The sequence below is a fragment of the Maylandia zebra genome, linkage group LG7, assembly GCF_041146795.1.
Source record: "Maylandia zebra isolate NMK-2024a linkage group LG7, Mzebra_GT3a, whole genome shotgun sequence".
Classification (NCBI taxonomy): Eukaryota; Metazoa; Chordata; class Actinopteri; order Cichliformes; family Cichlidae; genus Maylandia; species Maylandia zebra.
The window spans coordinates 7,413,525-7,432,672 of NC_135173.1; the positions used below are offsets into that span (position 1 = coordinate 7,413,525).

The 19,148-nt window shown below is 41.7% G+C and overlaps 1 protein-coding gene across 1 annotated transcript in view; it reads right to left on the bottom strand.

The window, feature by feature from the left end:
• Positions 1-19,148, bottom strand: part of LOC143419712 (polyamine-transporting ATPase 13A2-like) — a 43,296-nt gene that overhangs the window by 15,619 nt on the left and 8,529 nt on the right. The window contains exons 3-18 of the mRNA XM_076887079.1: positions 10,708-10,875; positions 9,834-9,892; positions 9,666-9,732; positions 9,500-9,579; positions 9,314-9,391; positions 9,159-9,228; positions 8,724-8,858; positions 8,540-8,606; positions 6,803-6,934; positions 4,344-4,505; positions 3,654-3,764; positions 3,523-3,569; positions 2,977-3,165; positions 2,664-2,870; positions 2,343-2,453; positions 2,077-2,224 (exon numbers count right to left, since the gene is read on the bottom strand). Of these exons, the coding sequence (XP_076743194.1) occupies positions 2,077-2,224; positions 2,343-2,453; positions 2,664-2,870; positions 2,977-3,165; positions 3,523-3,569; positions 3,654-3,764; positions 4,344-4,505; positions 6,803-6,934; positions 8,540-8,606; positions 8,724-8,858; positions 9,159-9,228; positions 9,314-9,391; positions 9,500-9,579; positions 9,666-9,732; positions 9,834-9,892; positions 10,708-10,875 (1,831 nt within the window). The remainder of the gene's footprint in view (positions 1-2,076; positions 2,225-2,342; positions 2,454-2,663; positions 2,871-2,976; positions 3,166-3,522; positions 3,570-3,653; positions 3,765-4,343; positions 4,506-6,802; positions 6,935-8,539; positions 8,607-8,723; positions 8,859-9,158; positions 9,229-9,313; positions 9,392-9,499; positions 9,580-9,665; positions 9,733-9,833; positions 9,893-10,707; positions 10,876-19,148) is intronic.

Sequence of the window (19,148 nt, forward strand, 5' to 3'; positions counted from 1 at the left end):
ACGACCAACACATCACTAGTGTCATTATGCAGATGACACCCAGCTCTATCTGTCCATGAAGCCAGATAACACACACCAATTAGTTAAACTGCAGGAATGTCTTAAAGACATAAAGACCTGGATGGCTGCTAACTTTCTGCTTCTTAATTCAGATAAAACTGAGGTTATTGTACTCGGCCCTGAAAATCTTAGAAATATGGTATCTAACCAGATTCTTACCCTGGATGGCATTACCTTGGCCTCCAGTAACGCTGTGAGGAACCTTGGAGTCATTTTTGACCAGGATATGTCCTTCAATGCACATATTAAACAAATATGTAAGACTGCTTTCTTCCATTTGCGCAACATCTCTAAAATTAGAAATATCCTGTCTCAGAGTGACGCTGAAAAACTAGTTCATGCATTTATTACTTCCAGGCTGGACTACTGTAATTCATTATTATCAGGATGTCCAAAAAACTCACTGAAAAGCCTTCAGCTAATCCAAAATGCTGCAGCAAGAGTCCTGACAGGGACTAGAAAGAGAGAGCAGATTTCTCCTGTTTTGGCTTCCCTTCATTGGCTTCCTGTTAAATCCAGAATTGAATTCAAAATCCTGCTCCTCACATACAAGGTCTTAAATAATCAGGCCCCATCTTATCTTAATGACCTTGTAGTACCATATCACCTTATTAGAGCACTTCGCTCTTGCTCTGCAGGCCTACTTGTTGTTCCTAGAGTATTTAAAAGTAGAATGGGAGGAAGAGCCTTCAGTTTTCAGGCCCCTCTTCTGTGGAACCAGCTTCCAGTTTGGATTCAGGAGACAGACACTATCTCTACTTTTAAGATTAGACTTAAAACTTTCCTTTTTGCTAAAGCATATAGTTAGGGCTGGACCAGGTGACCCTGAATCCTCCCTTAGTTATGCTGCAATAGATGTAGGCTGCCGGGGATTCCCATGATGCATTGAGTTTTTCCTTTCCACTCACTATGTCTTAATAGACCTCTCTGCGCTGAATCATATCTGTTATTAACCTCTGTCTCTCTTCAACAGCATGTCTTTTATCCTGTCTTCCTTCTCTCACCCCATCCAGTCGCAGCTGATGGCCCCTCCCCTCCCTGAGCCTGGTTCTGCCGGAGGTTTCTTCCTGTTAAAAGAGAGTTTTTCCTTCCCACTGTCGCCAAAGTGCTTGCTTATAGGGGATCATATGATTGTTGGGTTTTTGTCTGTATCTATGAAGCGCCTTGAGGCGACTTTTGTTGTGATTTGGCGCTATATAAATAAAACTGAATTGAATTTTCATACCTCAGCCTTTCCTCCTGGTTCCCTTCATTAATTATGTCTTCCTGACAGCCATCCTTCACTGAGATCATCTCTGAATAAGCTTTAGTGAACAGTGAATGATCAGGTGAAGGTCCAGATCATCTCTCAGGTCCTGTGTCAGGGCTGCTGGATTGTTTCCTCTTTTTTTAAGGAAATGGCTCTTCAGCTGCTATAATGTTTTTAGACTTCACACTTCTTTTGTCCAATTTCTTCAGATTTTTAAGAACACATCACTTACCATGCTGACATATGCCAAGGTTTCAGATAACAGCTCTTTGGAAATCATATTGTTGGTGGAAACATACTATGTAATGTAAACTGTCTTTGTTAGAAACTTTATAATTAATTTATGCATGATGGGTCAGAGGCTTAACAAACTGTAACAGTCATCTGAAAATGGTCAGATTAAAAAACCTTCAGAAAGTTGGAAGACTAATGGTGAAGAGTGTCTTGATGCATGCTCAGTCATCCAGGTATGTGAATCCCAAAAGTTGATTCTGTTCATCTGGATTTAGAATTTTCAGTAAGAGAAACGTTTCTTCACTCATCCAGGTGACTTCTTCAGTCTCAGCTGACTGCAGGTTTCCCCAATCTTATAAACACCTACAGGCCAGTGGACACTCTTTTAATGCTGAAGGTTTCTCCCATTGAAAATGCTGCGTCCAGATGAACAGAATCAAGCTTTTGGGATATTGGTGAAGAACAACTTAAAAATTATATGAAAGTCTGGATCAGGACGTTTGCACATTATTATATAGAATTTGTGACCAAACCTGTTTCAGGCCGACAGAGGCTTATCACCATCTCTGGTGATCCTTTCATGAAAGCGAGAGCTGAGTCCCATCCATGTGCCACAGTCACTACACTCATCCTCTGCAGGCCAGAGGAAAAGGGAAACCTTTGCACAAGCGCAACTGCAGACTGAGAGCAACATGAAAGCGAACAATAAATGCATAGCTCCAGAAAGCAGACTTAAAAAGAGATTACTCATTCTACAAAAACATGAACTCATTATACGAATAATGATAGCAAGACTCACTATTTCTCGATTTTGGAGAGACTGAGTTGGAGGTCTCATCAATGCCAAAACTTTGTGCCTTCCAAATGTTGCAGGCACCACATTCCCATCTCCCTCAGGCTCATGGAGAGTCTAGAAAGTTACAAAAAAATATACTGATCAAAACTAATCTAAGCTAACCTAACCAAGCACATTGAAGCAATTGTTGCTGTGATTTGGCACTATACACAACTGAACTGAACTTAATTGCCTTAAAAAAACCACATCAAAAGTAATGAAATGACAGACATGCAAAATGAAATGCCTTGGAATTAGTTAATTAAAATATCTATTCATTCATACCCAACCAGTGGACTCAACCATTTTGAGCTCCAAAGGGTCTCCTTGGGGCTGACCTTCTAGCAGGGTAAGAGTGTGACAGCAGGCCAGGCTGAACAGGAGGGGCTTTGGAAGGAGGAGGCTGGGGTCATGGACAAGCTCAGAGAAACCACCAGGTCCTCCCTCAATCACTCCTTCCACATTCATACCCCCCTCTGTCAGAGTTCCGGTCTGGGAAATCAAATGAACTCTCATTAAAAGAAATACTTACATGTAAAGGAACTGTAACTCATCTCCACATGCACACTGAGCTTCTGGTAGCATATTCCCTCCTGACCTTGTCAAAGCAGAAGAGAGAGACCTTCCCACAGACGTTGATGCGTGGTGGATCGATGCAGTATATACCCTGTTTCTTCAACCTTTTCTGGGCATAGATAGCGCCAGCAGTCATGGCAAGAGGCAGGGCAGGTGGCACTGCAATGGTCACAATATCCAAGGTCCTAACAATCAGCTCCTGCCAGGTTGCCTAGACACATCAAACCACAGATTACTCATGGGTTTAGGTAAATATCACGCTTAAAAGTGAATTATAACTCTGTCTAGGACTTCTTTCTGAGTTTTCTCTGTATTATTTTAGGGTCTTTATCTTGCAATCAAAAGCACATTGAGGGACCTACCAGTATGACTTGGCACTATATAAATTAAATAGAATTGAACTGAATTGGATTAAAATCTGTGGTTGTGGTTGATCCAATAATCAATCAACCAATCTTGGAGCAGACATAGTCTTTGTGGGGATGGGGTCTTGGGGGGATGACAGAGGCAAGATGAGAAGATATAACAGGACATAAAATACACTGTCTAAATTAAAACCGGCACTTACATTCTGTTTGTAGAGGGCCACAAAAATGTAAATAGAGCCACAGAGAGCTGCAGAAAGATGATGTTGGAGATGTTGGAGCAACTTTTAATGGTTTAAAGGTTCAAAATCTGTCAAGTTGCCTTTTTTCTTACCAACAATGCCCAGCAGGAGTAGAAATTTGAAAGCATCTTGGTGAAAGCGGAAGTTGATTGGCTGAGGGTGCAGAATGGAGCTGACTAGGTGACCTTTGGCTGTAAAAAACCCTGTGGAAGAAAATTGGTGAACATACAGAAACTGTAGGGTGGCTTAGACATTTTGTTATTTTAACAATCAGTTTCTCAGACTTGGATTATCTAAGTGTTAAACTGAAAGAACAATTCCATTTTAACATAACATCTGTTTGGACTTTGGTAGGAAGCCACACAGACACAAGCAGAATAACAAGTGTCATCTTCATGAGGCGATGGCACTAACTACTGAACCTCCAGGTAACATCAGGTTTTTAATCACAACTGAAAAACATATCTTTCCTTTTATAAGTAGAAACTTGAGATTTCTTTTATTAAATGTTATGCATAATTATTAGGATATGTGTAAGAATACAGTAAGAACAGGAGTAAAACTGTGGGAGGACCCAGTCCTCCGATGTTAGGACAGATGTTTTATTCTTATTTATTCTGCAAACACTAATCTTTAATGATGATGTCAACACAGGTAACCACACACTAGATTAAAAAAAAAAGGGTAACAGGAAGTTTTTGACATGACTTGACTAAGGGTACCTTGACCACTCAGTAATATCTGTGCTTAGAGGCACTGAGCTCATCAGTTACTCTCCTTACCAGTGTTTGTGACAACAGCAACAGCACCATCATCTCCCGACTTCCCGCATTTGGCCTGAATGATCTTAGTACCAGAGAACAGGGTGTGTCTGTGCTCTGTGTCTGACCTGTACTGCCTGTCACCTGCCTGCAGTGGAGTTTTCAGCTCTGGGACACTTTCACCTGGGCAGAGATAACAAAATAACTTCTATTAAAAAATTATTCAAAGGAAAATTTGAAATTAACTGGAAGAGGTTAGCATACTGACAGGCCGGGAAACTCACCCAATACAGCGTTTTGTTTTTTGATTTCTTTCAAATTTTGATAATTTTTATCAGCTTATGTACTTAGGGTCACTCTATCTCAGAACATGGTATATCATGTTTAGGTGGAAACTAACAAGCTAACTTCCTGCTAACTTCTAACTCCAATAAATTTAATAAATACTGTTTTCATGGATTGTCATGGTCCATGGCCTGGTGTCTGAGGAGCAGAGGGGATGCCCACGCCTACGGGCGTTCATCAGGAGGACTATTTAACCCCGCACGGCCGGCTGCTCCACGCCAGTCCGTTAGTCACCATTCAGCGGTAACTTGGCCCCCACGTGAAGGTGGATGTGGAATTTCTGGTTTCTTTTGAACTATGTTAATCCTTTTACTGTGTGCTCAGGTTGTCGTTCGGAGTGTTTGAGTCTACACCTGCCCGTCCTCCTGCCCGCCTGGAGCTCAGATTAGCCACCAGTAATCATCTTCTCCGTCTTCCTGGAGCCCTCTCCCGCAGACCCTCACCCCTCCATCCAGTTCCCACAGCCCAGCCCTGATTGTAAGATAAATAGCTCTACCCCGTTGTATGCTGTTATCTCCCTGGTCCCCAGTAACTCCCTTCCCTTTTGTGTTGCAGCCTCCCACGGTCCCGATAACGGAGTTTCCGAGTTGTTATCTCCCGGTCCCTTGGTTCTAACATTAACACTGCGTGTTATTCTGCGTGCATCCAGGCGTATTGTGTTTGCTTCTGGGTCCAGCTTGCGTGCTAGAACTATGGTTCTTGACATGGATGCCTGGATGTTAAACTTAATTTGTTACACCTGGTAAAGCAGCAAATCATTTTAAATAAAGATGAAAGACAGCTTTTAACTCTCAGTTATGATGCCGCAGTGATCGTTTGACTTTGGGACCTGAATGGGGAAGGAGCTTTGGACCCAGATTACTCTGCGAGGCTCCTGACTATGGTAGCCATAATGCTTCGACAATCCATCAAGTGGAGCAGCTTTGTAGCTTACCAAAGTCGTACTAAAACATTTTTGACAGATCTTTGAGCGGCGTGTACCACATAAAATTGGTTCGAGGTCAGTAAGCAAAACCAGAATTTATACATAAGGCACACTGTCGATTTTTGAGAAAATTAAAGGATTTCAACAGTGCCTTATAGTGTGGAAAATAGGGTATATTGAAAACAATTTGATATATGAGGGTAACATTTTTTTTTGGCCTGTCCCATTTGGTTCTTTAGCCGTCAGAATTGTTGTCTGAAGACCAACAAGGATACCCAATGGATTTACTTTGCCAAATGGATCATCGTGGCATTGCCGTATTGGTCCATTTGATCGACCTTTGTTGTTATTATTTATTTTATTTTATTTTCAGTTGTTACAGACGGGACAGACATGACTGAGGGATAGGAAAGGGAGAAAGAAAGAGGAAGGAAAAGAAAAACAGAAGGGGAGAGGGACAGTGAGAAAGGGCACTTAAAAAGAGAAAGAAGAAAAAAAATCTCCTGGAAAGTTTTGGTTCCCTTGTCTTGTCCTCTGTGATTTAGTTCAGCTCTGTCTCATTCTCCCCAGCTGTCTCCACTTTCCTGATTACCCTTCTGTGTGTGCATATAAATGTTGTCCTCCCATTGTGTTTTTTCTAACTATAGGTTTCAGTAGCTTATAGTTTTGTAGTGTTCCTTTTGGTTTGTGGGCTTCTTTACCACCAACAGACAATAAACTCACTTCAGTTTAACTCTGTCTGCCTTACTTGAGTAGTTTTTTTCTGACTACTTTTTACTCTCACTCCCTACATTTTTCAGCAAATATCTGTGCTTTCTTCTCCTTACATTTTCAGACTGACTTGCTTTTGCTGCTTTGACCCGTGGTGATAGATCCTTCTCTGTGGCAGGTCCCAGACTTTGGAATAGTCTCCCCTTAAATATTAGATCTTCATAAACACTTGAGCAATCTAAATCATTACTAAAGACACATTTCTATGCCCTGGCTTTTAACACACTATGACCCAAGCATTTTGGTCTTATTTGAATTAGTTTTAGTTATTGTTTTAATTTAATTTTTATATTGTTAAGCACTTTGTGCAGCATCAGCTGTTTGAAATGTGCTATATAAATAAATTTGACCTTGACCTTGACCCATTTGTAGTGAGTTATTATTCCGTTAGGGCAGCAATAAACTCTTTCTGGTTTTCCTTTTGAGGTGTACTATGTACCTGTGAGCATGCTCTCATCAACAAGGCACTCCCCAACCAGCAGCACAGCATCACATGGAAGCAGCAGACCTTTCTGTGGGATGATGAGACAGTCACCGGGGACCAGGTCTATCGAACTCACACATTCCTTTGCTGGGAAAACATAGAACTCAGAATAACTATATATAATTACATTTATGGGTTTAATACAGAAAACAACAAACAGATAAAGGTAGCCTGGCTTTTTTTGGCCAAGTAGAGAAAAACTTGCAGTGGGGCAGTTTCCATCCAAGGACGAAGGGACTGGGATGAAAATTAGTACTTCGAAGTCTGAGACCATGGATTGGGGATGAGTTGCTGATCCATGTGGAAGAGCTCAAGTATCTCAGGGTCTTATTTATGACTGAAGGCAGACGGGAGTGGGAGACAGAATGACTGATTGGTGAAGCATCTGGACTGACGTGGACACCGTAACAGTATATTTTAGTGAAGAGGGAGTCAATCTACATTTCTATCCTCACTAAAATGGATGACTTAAAGCTATAGCTGATATATCACATATCTGGCACCAAAACCTCTGAACTGATGGACAGAACATTTTGGTCTAAGCTGACTGATAGATCCTCCTCGCATTTTGCAATAGGAAGGGATAATGATTCATCTATTTTGGAGAGTGTCCTGTATATTTTCGATTGTAATTTGGGAGTTTTTAGACTAAGAAATTGTAGCACAATAGGTGGTGTTTATAATTCGACTTGATTAGGCTTAAATGTCTTTTATCCTATCCTATCCTATCTGGGTTATATGTATAGGATAGCTGCACGGCAGTGGAAAATTCCACTGAGTAGGATGGTGTTAAAAACATGCCCGTATTTGGGTATGACGGCATTTTCAGGAAACGGTTGTGGGTGTTTCAAGGATGAGCTGAAGGTATTGTCCACCACCATGATATGATATGGCATGAGCAGGGTGCCTGGAGTGAGCTTCACTAGGCGATAGGTCCGTGGTAGGAGATCACCTCGGGGACGAAGGCCCCAGTCCGAATGTGCCGTACACGTTTAAGGTAGTACAGAAAGCTTTTGTTGGACTTGGAAAGAAATATGGTCACATTGGATGTAGGTGCTGTGAACCAAATGATTTTATGTGATGGACTGAAACTGACCAAGTTATTACACAGTTCTAGTTACATGCGGTCATGAATAATTAATTAACATAATAATTAATAGTCCACATAAACCTTTCACGATAAAGTTGAAGATCCTGTTCAGATTTTTCAAAATAAATAAAATGATGACAAAATACATAGAAACATGCATACAAATACAATACAAAATACAAACATCATGAGAATGTTTATGCATGAAAAGCAAAAAAACCCATCAGGTGCTCAAAATAAAGTTTAGACTCAAAGGTTTGAACAGGCTTTTACCCGCAGCGAGCCATATAGTAAATACTCACAAAGAAAATGGCAGCCGTTACTACTTATATCTAAAGTGTATAGTGTCATGCATCGGTGAAAACACTCGACTCCAGGTAAAAGATGTCCAGCTGAAAACACTTCACGCAAGTCGGGCTGCCCAAGAACCAAAGAATTTACAGAAAATGTACATTTTTTGCAATATATTTTGTTATCGGGATGAGAAATGTCTTATCTCGGATTATGAGCTCTTGGTCATATCGCACAGCCCTACCCCTCTATCTGTGTCATCAGTAGCTGTGAATAGTAGTGATGGATGTATGAATGCACTTAAAACTCACCTCCTGACTTTCTGCGGATCGTGACGTCTGTGACCAACCTGGCCATGTTATGCAAAGTGATAGATTGCTTTGAAGTAATGTAAAAAAAAAAGAAAAAGAAGAACTGTAATTAATTATTAACATTCATTTTCAAAGACAAACCAAATAAACTGTAATTTAATACTGTGTCACATGACATGCTCACTCTGCGGGTCTCATAAAGTGAGTAAACAATGGAGCCGGCAGAGAGTACAAGGACCACTGTGGCATAATAATAATAGTTATCACTTATCCAAAGGACAATGCCAAACAGCTGGAACACATAGAATGGGTTGAGGATCTACGAAAACAGAAAAAGATAGAAATAGTTTAAGAGGTCATGTGACATTTCTATAAATTAAGTGTTTGCACACCAGAGACCCACACTGCACTTCTACGTTTCCACTGCTGTGTTCAATAAAGCTTTGTTAAATTCTCAGTCTTATTGTCCCTTGAGTCTGCTTTTTGGTTCAGCTCCCACATACTGGCCTTTCGGCCCTTGACATTAATACTTCAAATATTTAGAAGCACTGTGATTTAAAAAATACATGTACATAATAATAGTAATAGAAATATAATAATAATGTCATTATAATCCCACCTCCTCAAACAACAACCTTATCCAAGGCTTTACTGGTACATTGATGAGGTTGGCTCCATATATGCTTCTCCTGAAAAAGTCATATAAGTAATTACAGTCATCCTGTTGGATTAAAAACAATCTGATCATTTCTCCATTCATATATCCTCTCCTACCTTGAGCTCTGCTCCTGAGGACTCAGTCCGCTTTGGAAGTCATACAGTTTACTGCAGGTCCAGTCTTCATGAAGAGAACTAAGACCGGAGATGAGAAATTGTAGTAATATGTCAGTGGGCTCTGAGGTATTTTCTCCTTTTGAATTTAACAGTTAAATCTCACAGTTTTTTTTCTTTTTCCAGTACCTAACACGACAGAAAGCACCCTTCCTCTCCACCCAGATGTATCGCAGCTCTTCAAACAGGTAGTACCGCAGCAGCGTTTTCTGTAAACAAGTAAAGCTCACTTTTTCCACAGGCTTGACAGAAATCAGTCAGCAGAAAATAATTTACTAAAGACAGCTCACATTACCTCCCCCGTGTACAGATGAACAGTATCTCTGCAGTCTGGCTCCTCTAGCTCTCCCAGCAGCTCCAAACTGTGAGGAATCAGCAAAGTTAGCTATACTAGACACATAGTTTTACTTCAGTGTTCTTCTAAATATGTAAGAGCTGACAGGTTACAGGTGACAGAGCTGACCTGCCCTCCTCTACCTCCTCAGTGAGGACCTCCACCACAGACTGCTGGCCAGAAGAGTCCTGGGAAAAAAACATATATATTTTTTTAAACATAAATTATTTTGATAAAGGTTTTGTGTTCTTGGAAACTACAAAAGAATGTTGTTGTTGTTTTTTTGAACATACAGCTCAATCTACAATGTGGTCAAGAAGAAAAACTAAAAGCAACTGTCAAGGTTTAAAATTCCCTGTGCAAATTTACTCTATATATTCCAATTTTCCATGTCAGAACATGTTCACGTATGATGTGGGATCAAAACAACCATAAAAAACAAAGCAAGTGGCAGAACTATAACAGAGAGGACATTTAATTGAGAGCTTTAAATGAAAGAAATTTAAAATCCTGCTCCTCACATACAAAGTCTTAAAAAAATCAGGCCCCATCTTATCTTAATGACCTTATAATACCATTTCACCCCATTACATCACAAACTTGTGGTTCCTAGAGTAGGATCAGACAGATAGCCGCCCCTCCCTGAACCTGGCTCTGCTGGAGCTTTCTTCCTGGTAAAAGGAAGTTTTTTCTTCCCAGTGTCATAAAGTGCTTGCTCATAGAAGGTTATATGATTGTTGGGGTTTTAATTGTATTATTGTAGGGTCTTCACCTGTCTTGAGTAAATTTTTATATTTGGTTCTATATAAAACAAAACTGAATTGAATGGATTGATCTGATTTCATGTTAAATGAATGTGAAAGTAACAAAGCATAGATGGTAAACCTTCTTTTGCATGTTAGCACATGGAGGAATAATGTGGAATAAAATTGTAAGCAGGTAAATTAAAATTTGTAAAAAAAAAAAAAAATCCAGTGTCTGTGAAAATTCTGGGTGTCCTCACTTTTAATATTAGAACATCTGCCAAAGCTGGAGGGCAGGAACTGCAGCGGACAAGGACAGCAAACCGTGGCCACCAGTAAAATGCAATCCACAGGAGACCCAGGGAGAGCACGAAACCCAGACGACACAACCACACTCGCCAACTCACCCACTTATAACCCTGTAAATCCTGTTGGGACAGAGAGAGAAACAGTGGATTACATCAGTTCACAAAAGCTAATTTACATGAATCCTGTTGACCTGTCAGGACCAGAGTGCACAATTAAAAGCTACTATTAAAGCCGTATGGCTTTGCAAAGTGTAGCAGTTCTAGAAGAGGATCATTTTTCACATGAAGATTGCCTTTCCTTTTTTATCTTTTGCTGTCAGTTTTACTGATGTATTTTTCCTGATTTATCGCTCCGTGAATGACTTTGTTGTGGTACAGGGGTTTGAATGTCCTTGTAATATCAGGAACTATGCCGTCAAATTGGTCTTTAGAAAAGGGCTGGGTTAGGTGCAAATCACAGGACCTTAAAAAACAAAACAAAACAGTGGGCCCTGATATCTTAAAAATTACTTTGTACTCTGTTATAAAGGGTCCAAAGTTAATTGGACAAATGACTCAAAAGGTATTTTAATGGGTAGGTGTGGGCAATTCCTTCATTATGTCATTATCGGTGAAGCAGATAAAAGGCCTGGAGTTGATTTGAGGTATGGTGCTTTCATTGAAATATTTTTGTCGTAAACAGACAACATGCAGTCAAAGGAGCTCTCCATGCAGGTGAAATAAGCCATCATTTAAGTTGCAAAAACAGAAAAGACCCATCAAAGAAATTGCTACAATATTAGGAGTGGCAAAATCTACAGTTTGGTACATCCTCAGAAAGAAAGAAAACACTGGTGAACTCAGCAACACATTAAACACCTGGACAGGGAAGACAACAGTGGTGGACGATCGCAGAATCATTTCCATGGTGAAGACAGCCAACCAAGTGAGAAACACTCTCAAAGAGGTAGGAGTATCAATATCCAAGTTTACCATGAAGACAACATTGATTGAAAGAGGGTTCACTGCAAGGTACAAGCCACACATAAGCTTCAAGAATAAAAAGGCTAGAATGGATTCTCTCTAAAAAAAAAAAAAAAAAAAGGAAGCCAGCGCAATTTGGGAAAAACATTCTTTGGACAGATAAAATCAAGATCAACCTCTAGCAGATTGATGCCAAGAAAAAAACTATGGTGTGGAACAGCTCATTATCCAAAACAAATGTGACACAGGACAGAAGCTGCCGCATGAATTGTGAGGCATTCGGAGACATACTGTCTGCTCAAACCCAGTTAAGTTTCATCATACAGATGGACAATGACCCAAAACATGAAGTCAATGCAATCCAGGAGTTTATTAAAGCAAAGAAGTGGAATATTTCTGAATGTCCAAGTCAGTCACCTGATCTTAACCCAGTAGGGCATTTCACTTGCTGAACACTAAACTCCAGACAGAAAGGCCCAAATAAAGCAACAACTTAAATGCTCCTCCAGTAAAGGTCTGGCAGAGCATTTAAAAAGACGAAACTCAGTATCTGGTGACATCCATGAATTCAAGACTTCAAGCTGTCATTGCCAGCAAACTGTTTTCAATTAAGTAGTCGAAATGAACATTTTATTTTCAGTTATTTAATTTGTCCAATTAATTTTGAACCCCTGAAATAAAAGGATTGTTTTAACAAAAATGCTTTAGTTTACATTTTTATGCAGCTTTCTGTCCAACCCACAGAATTAAAGTTGTAAGTCTGCACTGTTTTATGTACATTTCATGGTACACATGTACCTGACCAAAACTAGAATAGTTGTCTCTACTCAAATATTTAACAGTATGAATTCCCTCAGTATAGATACAATTATACCAAATTATACCCAGTCCTGCACAAATTAAATGTTCTCATAATCTGAGACTGTGGATCTCTGAAGACACGATCACCAAAGTTAAGCCTAAAACATTTTATTAGTCATGACCATACAACATCTAAATGCTCACATTTTGGATTAGTTTCTGGGCCAACAGATAAGTACTTTTACCATCAGGATATCAACCCCTGCAGTTTTTCTTACTCAACCTGTCATTTTAGTTTGATTCACTGGTGCTATATGTGTCAGAAAAGCTCAGGGTGCCGTACCCAGTGTTGCAACTTACCAGTGGTGAGAGTCCACCCTGCGATTCCGTCATGGTCTACACAGCAGGATATGAAGACCAGCTCTGCTTCTGCAGTAATGTTTGACGTGAGTAACAAACACACTTTAAAGTCAACAGAAAACACTACCATGCTCCTCCACATATTTTGGTTTTCTTGTATTCATACTCAGATTAAATACAAATATCAGCTTAATGTGTGTGTTCTAAACTGGGCTGAGGTTTTTGGTTTTGTTTTCTACAAAAAGTCACATTTCCAAAATAAATGAATCTAAGCACTGCCCAATGTGAGTTATATTTAAATCACATCCCCATAAATAAATTAAGTCACTAAACAGATTGCATAAATCTTTAAAGCTCCCATAGAAATATGAGCTCCCAGGAACTACAGAAGAAGTTTGTTAGAAATTCATATCAGGACCAATAAAATCATTAAATAACAGAGGAAATATTTTAATGATATAAAACAAACAAAACAGAAAAAAAAACACTGTAAAAGCAAAGACCTGAAACTAAACAAACCACTTTTGTTAGCGCTAAATATAGATTAAATATAAATTCAGGAACTATCTAAGCTTACCATCAGTGAGTGCTGTGTTCCTGTCAGACTGATTTTAGAGGTTTGCACATCCGCAGGTCATTTAATGCCCGTGCGGTGCCTCTTGGGCATCAGTCACACCCACCACAGACACAAAGATTAAAATGAGCACAAACACAGGAAGTCTTCACTTCCACAGTTTATCCAGCTGTTCCTGTGGTCTGAATCCGCCTTCATCGTCCGCCACTGCTCTGAGCCCACAGTAGAGGGAGGAACCTGTGTGTGTGTGTTTGTTTGTTTATATATTCAATGACATTGACACCTGGAGGGGCGTGATTGGGAGAAACTGTCTCCCCGATGTGAGCCTAAGTGGTGTTCTGTTACTGGACTCCAAAGCCAAGGTTACCATAACAAACACCATGTTTGAATATGGCATGTGCTGCAGGTTGATGATCGATTTTGTAATTCTAGCATCAGATCTTCAGCCATATGTTCTAGACACTCAGGTGATGAGTTGGATCAAGTATTAGGGGAGGATGCTGGACAGAGCTGGTGCACCTAAACATATAATGAGGGTGTGCCGAGCTGGGGCCCCTCTCTGATCCACAGATAAAGCACTTTTAAATAGAGGTGGCACTACCGTTTACAAATGACTAAAACTGCTTATCAATAAAGCAATTTAGGAGAGACAGGCTCTTACTTTGACATATGAAAGAGTGAGTAGTCAGGTATTTCACCTGATCCATGCGAAAGAGCTGTGTGGGAGGGATGATGCGCATGTAATATATTTTCATCATTTGAAAGCCAGAAGAGTGATGGTTTTTCAAGCCTGCGTGCACGTTTATTGCACAATACTAGTACTACTACTGCAAGGGACCAGCATTGGTCAAGTTACTTGAAAAAAAGTAATTAGTTTATAATTACTGATTACTTCTCCAAGAAAATAATTCTGTTACTTTATTGATTACTTATTTTCAAAAATAATTAGTTACTTTATTACTTAGTTACTTTAAAAAAATATGATACACACGCTGAATACGTAATAAAGCAGTAGAGCTTTCATCCCAATTCTATTTTTTATGCATAATTCACCATATAAAATAGGAAAAAGTCACTTTTTAAAATTTGTTTTATTACTTTTAATCTTTTATTTTATGTACATGTACATTAATCAGAAATTAAATTATATGCAACAGTCTTTGACTTGAAGAAATGTGTTAAACATTTAAACCTATTTTCTGCATGTTCCAGCATATATATATATAAATTCCCAACTCGCCCCTGTAGGCGGTTTATCCTTCAAGCTCGGGTCCTCTACCAGAGGCCTGGGAGCTTGAGGGTCCTGCGCAGTATCTTAGCTGTTCCCAGGACTGCGCTCTTCTGGACAGAGATCTCCGATGTTGTTCCCGGGATCTGCTGGAGCCACTCGCCTAGCTTGGGAGTCACCGCACCTAGTGCTCCGATTACCACGGGGACCACCGTTACCTTCACCCTCCACATCCTCTCGAGCTCTTCTCTGAGCCCTTGGTATTTCTCCAGCTTCTCGTGTTCCTTCTTCCTGATATTGCTGTCATTGGGAACCGCTACATCGATCACTACGGCCGTCTTCTTCTGTTTATCTACCACCACTATGTCCGGTTGGTTAGCCACCACCATTTTGTCCGTCTGTATCTGGAAGTCCCACAGGATCTTAGCTCGGTCATTCTCCACCACCCTTGGGGGCATCTCCCATTTTGACCTCGGGACTTCCAGGTTATACTCGGCACAGATGTTCCTGTACACTATGCCGGCCACTTGGTTATGGCGTTCCATGTATGCCTTGCCTGCTAGCATCTTGCACCCTGCTGGTATGTGCTGGATTGTTCCAGTGGCATCTTTACACAGCCTGCACATGGGGTCTTGCCTGGTGTGATAGACCCCAGCCTCTATGGATCTTGTACTCAGAGCTTGTTCTTGTGCTGCCATGATTAGTGCCTCTGTGCTGTCTTTCAGTCCAGCTTTGTCCAGCCACTGGTAGGATTTCTGGATATCAGCCACCTCCTCTATCTGCCGGTGGTACATACCGTACAGGGGCCTGTCCTTCCATGATGGTTCCTTGTCTCCCTCATCTTTCTTGGGTTTCTGCTGCCTGAGGTATTCACTGAGCACTCGGTCAGTTGGGGCCATCTTCCCAATGTATTCTTGGATGTTCGTTGTCTCATCCTGGACTGTGGTGCTGACACTCACCAGTCCCCGGCCCCCTTCCTTCCGCTTAGCGTACAGCCTCAGGGTGCTGGACTTGGGGTGAAACCCTCCATGCATGGTAAGGAGCTTTCTTGTCTTGATGTCAGTGGCTTCTACCTCCTCCTTTGGCCAGCCTATTACCCCAGCAGGGTACCTGATCACGGGCAGGGTGTAGGTGTTGATGGCCCGGATCTTGTTCTTACCGTTCAGCTGACTCCTCAGGACTTGCTGGCTCCCCCTTGCCGTAGCATTTATGTTGTACCTCGTCAATCTCTAGCTGTGAGAGCAGTCACTTTGTCCGAAAGTCTCCTTATATTTCAATCGCATCGCTATAAGTGCAATGTTAATTTCTGCCGATAAGTTCCACTTTGTTCTTACTGTTTGCTGCGGTGATGACGTCACATGCTTTTACGACGGTGCTGCCATATCACAAGTCGGAGGAGCATTAGGCATGTTTTTCTCCATGAGTGCGGGGGAATAGCGATCTCCAGCCGTGTGCGTTCCTGTGCAAATGTGAGTCAAAATCCCTCTAGTTCTACGAGTCCATTTCCACTTATAGCACGGGTTGTACTTTGACGTTAATTACAGGAGGTTTATGCTAGGAGATTTATCGAGATTGGTAGATGCATGTGACTTACCACCGTAGCATTTGTTGCGGGTTGGATCTGTGCACCGCAGTTGGGTTATTTAGCCACTAGAGGGCACTAAAGACCACATAATTGCGGACCTTTCCTAATTTGGGGGCATTAGGTCATTTCTGTTGCCTGAGATATGCAGATATTCTTGTTTCCTGCCTGTTCAAATGGGATTGTGGGACTTTCTTATGCCAGAGCATTCAGCTGATTATTTGTGTTACAGTTCATTATATTGGCATGATGTTGGGAAGTGACGATTGTTATATTTACATGTGAAAATTGTTTCTCCTTGTTTCTTGTTATTCAGAACCACACGTCTGTCCACCCCTCCCACATTCGTTAAGTATGCCTACTGCTGTACTGTTGAGCTGCTGTTAACTTCCATTGTGCCCCACTCTCTGACCGGAGTTTAAGTCCTGAGGGAGCCATCATCCCAACATCCCAGAGATAACTCTCTAACACTCTTCTTTATATATATGTATATATATGCAGCACCACCAAGCCTGGAGACGGAGCAATACTGGGAGAGCATATGGGAGAAGGACGCAACCCATAACGGCAATGCTCAGTGGCTAGTGGATCTGAGGGCAGACCACAGCAACCTCCCTGAACAGGGTCCAGTAACCATCACAGTGGCAGATATCCAAGAAAGGGTCTCCAGTAGGGATGGGTATCGAAAACCGGTTCTTGTTGAGAACCGGTTCCCACTGTTTCAATTCCTTGGAATTGTTTGCCATTTTTGCAAACGATTCCCTTATCGATTCCAGTCGCCCCGAATGACGTCACCACATTGCGGAGCGTCATTTACCTGGCAGGAAACACGGCGCCGAAGCGGCTCAAACGCTCAAAAGTTTGATTATACTTTACGAGAACGGATGACAACCGGGCAACTTGCAATACTTGCAAAGTAGATAATGAATGTCATGTTTTTAATTCTGCTCCGGACTCGTGAATCTCAACCCAGCAGCAGCGGTAACGTTTGCACGTCCTCTCCGGTTAATGCGGCAGGTAAATAATCAACTAACAGTGCATATTATGTTAGCGCGATCTGCCTTATTACAAAACCTGCCATTACTGTGCATTTAGGTGACCATGATGAGAGAGACAGAAAGAGTCTGGCTGGCTCAGATGCTGGGAGTTCTCGCTGCAGTCTACCGGTAGCGTCTCCTTTTAGGCCAGGATAGATGAATGTCACAGAGCAGTGACTAAGTTTGTGGTAAAAGGCTTGCACCCATTTGCCACAGCAGATTCCCCGATTTGCGGTAATTGAATGTGTTTAATTGTAGACAGGGACATTACTGGATATTCTTGTGTAATTGTTACAGAATAATTTATGTTATACTTTGTTATTGCTACAGAAGAATATTTATTTTATTATTTTACATTTACATTTTTTTTTCCTGGGGACCCTGTGACACCCCATTGAAGAGCCGGAGGCTGTGGATCTCTTAAGATCTCACTGTTTGGTTTGTAAGGCCATGTTACTCCTAAATTTCTATCTTGTTCAAAGAGAAGATATAAAACAAAGTTCTAAGCTAATCGACCTTAGTGTTCTCCTTTTTTAAAAATAAGAATCGATAAGAGAATCGATAAAGAATCGAATCGTTAAACAGAATCGAAAATGGAATCGGAATCGTGAAAATCTTATCAATACCCATCCCTAGTCTCCAGTATGAAGAATTGGACAGCACAAGGGCCCGACATGGTTCACACCTACTGGCTGAAGAAGCTGACTGCACTCCACGAGCGTCTGGCAGCACAAATGAATCAGCTGCTAGTTAACGAGAGACACCCGGAATGGCTAATTGAAGGTCGGACGGTCCTGATCCCCAAGGACCCCAAGAAGGGACCGGTCCCCTCCAATAACCTGCCTCAGTACTACATGGAAGCTCCTGTCAGGCATCATATCGGCTAAGATCAACAGGCACATGGGTCAATACATGAGTGAGACACAGAAGGGAATTGGCAAGAACACCAGAGGCGCAAAACACCAGCTACTGGTAGACAGAACAATCAGCCGAGACTGCAAGACCAGACTGACCAACATGTGCACTGCCTGGATTGATTACAAGAAGGCCTATGACTCAATGCCCCACAGCTGGATACTGGAATGCCTAGAATTGTACAAGATCAATGGGACCCTAAGAGCCGTCATCAGGAACTCAATGGGGATGTGGCGTACAACACTGGAGGCCAACTCCAAGCCCATAGCACAAGTCACCATCAAGTGCGGGATCTACCAAGGAGATGCACTGTCCCCACTGCTGTTCTGCATAGGCCTGAACCCCCTCAGTGAGATCATTAACAAGACTGGCTACGGATACCAACTACGGAACGGAGCAGTTGTCAGCCACCTCCTGTACATGGATGACATCAAGCTGTATGCCAAGAGTGAACGAGACATCGATTCACTGATCCACACTACCAGGCTATACAGCAATGACATTGGAATGTCGTTCGGACTGGAGAAGTGTAGTCGGATGGTAACAAAGAGAGGGAAGGTAGTCAGAACTGAGGGGATTGAACTACCAGAAGGCAACATTGCAGACATAGAGGACAGTTACAAGTACTTGGGGATCCCACAGGCGAAAGGGAACCATGAAGAGGCCGCTAGAAAAGCTGCAACCACCAAGTACCTGCAGAGGGTCAGGCAAGTCCTGAGGAGTCAGCTGAATGGTAAGAACAAGATCCCGGCCATCAACACGTACACCCTGCCCGTGATCAGGTACCCTGCTGGGGTAATAGGCTGGCCAAAGGAGGAGATAGAAGCCACTGACATAAAGACAAGAAAGCTCCTTACCATGCATGGACGGTTTCACCCCAAATCCAGCACCCTGAGGCTGTACGCTAAGCGGAAGGAAGGGGGCCGGGGACTG